We start from the raw sequence: 1,923 nt of genomic DNA, 5'->3' as shown, positions 1-1,923 counted from the left end.
AAACTTGAATTTTACCCACAACAATTCGTAACAAATGATAGGTTTGTTGGCTTGTGGTGGAAAAGCATGTTTATATCAAAACTTTATTTTCGTAACACAAGCTTTTATATTCCACAGAAATTGTGAAGGCATCTTTTGGTGGCTATTTTAATGAGATGCAATCAACTATATAGGAAAAACTTGCTTTTAATCTAAACAGTTCTTAACTTATCAGTCCAGTCTAGAAAAGAGCAAAATATTTAAGTTCGAAACTTTCTTTTGGTGACATGAAGTTGTGTTTCGAAAATATTTGTCGGAGTATGTCCTCAGGTGAACTAGTTTCGAAGATCTTATCTGTGAGGAACGCAGCGGTCATTTACTTTTTTGACTTCGACACTCGGGTTAAAGTAATTCAAACTAGAAAAATTTAATATGTTTACATGTCGGTGACATCATCTATCTTGTTCAACACTGATAACTTTACTAAACAAATGAAATTAATCTTTGGCCAAAGAAAAATGCAAGGGCTCAAATTAGAGAACAACAACGAAAATGCTGATACATAACAGGCAGCACGACCACATACACATATACACTAAAAAAACACGACGCGACGCTCTCGGTCGCTCACATATATAGAAGATCGTTGGGGTCGTAGCCTAGAGCACGAGTACGGCCATGGCGAGCGCAGCGACCGCGGCCGCTGCCTCACCGAAGCGCGCCTGCAGCTTGCCAGCAGGGTTGGTCGGGGCTGGCTGGGGACTCGGCGGGGCGGTCTCGAGGATGGTGATCTTGAGCTTCATGCCGTCCTCGCAATGCTGCCCGACGCCGCAGAAGAACCACTTGCGTCCGGCCTTGTCGAGCGTGACCCGGTCCTCTCCGGTGGTCAAGACGACGGCGTTGGCCGGCGGGCTGCACTTGAGGAAGTCCGGCCCGCCCACCTCCACCACGTTGTGGGCGGGGCTGTTGTACTTGAACACTGCAATATATTAACACAAGAGCGCGCGGCGAGCAGTTTAGTTTCCGACGGAACCAAGACAGAGAGCGCGCCGTGTTGTGAAGCATGGCGAGATGGATCCGCGGCGCGTGGTCGGATTAATGGTTGTGTGATTGCTTACCTAGCGTGTCGCCGACGACGAACTGGTTGGTCTCTGCCCAGGCCGTGTAGTTGAAGTTAAGGGTCCAGCCCTTGTCGTCGCCGACCATGTGCTCCGTGGCGACGGCGAGCCCCGGGAGGAAGGCCACTGCGAGGGCGGCCGCGGCGACCACGGCGACGAGCATCTGCTTGGACGCCATCGGTCACTGACTGAGTACGCAGCAAAACTTGTTGCTAAAGGGGAAGGATCCTGTGATGGGGTGGACGCAGCTCGTGTGTTTTGCTTCTAGCTCTAGCTTTGCATGTATATATAGGGAGGGAGAGACAGAGCTCAGTGATGAGTACACGTACGTGGTACGTATACGTATAGTAATCACCGTTGGCACTGGAGCGCTTCTTGTCTCTGACTGGACCTATCAGCTGGCAGCTGGCCGATGGCGGCAATGGTGTGACGAGTTGAATGCGTCTGTGTGGTGCCAAATGTAGCATTGCCTTGGTTTCATCGGAACAGAGGAACAGTATGACCCAGATGCTGATTATTTGGTCGTGTAAAATAAAATGTCGTCCTCCTCGACCTGTTTCATGGGTGTTGGGTGGGACGTGGCCTTGCTTTGGCACATGTTTTTAGTGTAGTGGGCCGGCCAGGTTCGTCGTCGACGTTAGGGATGATTCGCAGCGTGGCAGAAGAACATCATCGCACCGGAACGTGCGTCACATGGCGCGTTGTTTTACGAAGCGGTGCAATAAATCCCCTCGCTCCTTTCTCACCGCTCACTCTCCCCTCTCTTTCCACCATTTTATACTGGGGCAACAAGCATCATACTCCCTCCGTTCCAAATTACTTGTCT

General features: G+C 50.2%; 1 protein-coding gene across 1 annotated transcript; it reads right to left on the bottom strand.

The window, feature by feature from the left end:
* Positions 1 to 638: 638 nt before the first annotated feature.
* Positions 639 to 1,275, bottom strand: LOC119298133 (blue copper protein 1a-like). Its single transcript, XM_037575643.1, has 2 exons — positions 1,098 to 1,275; positions 639 to 958 (listed from the first exon to the last, which is right to left on the bottom strand). The coding sequence occupies exons 1-2, from the start codon at positions 1,273 to 1,275 to the stop codon at positions 639 to 641; spliced, it is 498 nt and encodes a 165-aa protein (XP_037431540.1).
* Positions 1,276 to 1,923: the final 648 nt, after the last annotated feature.

Source organism: Triticum dicoccoides, chromosome 5A, assembly GCF_002162155.2.
Source record: "Triticum dicoccoides isolate Atlit2015 ecotype Zavitan chromosome 5A, WEW_v2.0, whole genome shotgun sequence".
Classification (NCBI taxonomy): domain Eukaryota; kingdom Viridiplantae; phylum Streptophyta; class Magnoliopsida; order Poales; family Poaceae; genus Triticum; species Triticum dicoccoides.
This window is presented reverse-complemented; position numbering and strand designations above follow the sequence as displayed.

What these genes read in the sequence shown, in the direction of transcription:
- LOC119298133 (XM_037575643.1), bottom strand. Translation starts at nt 1,275, where the DNA reads ATGGCGTCCAAGCAGATGCTCGTCGCCGTGGTCGCCGCGGCCGCCCTC. An exon ending in CGTCGTCGGCGACACGCTAG is followed by an intron (nt 959 to 1,097) that starts GTAAGCAATCAC and finishes AATATATTGCAG; the next exon opens with TGTTCAAGTACAACAGCCCC.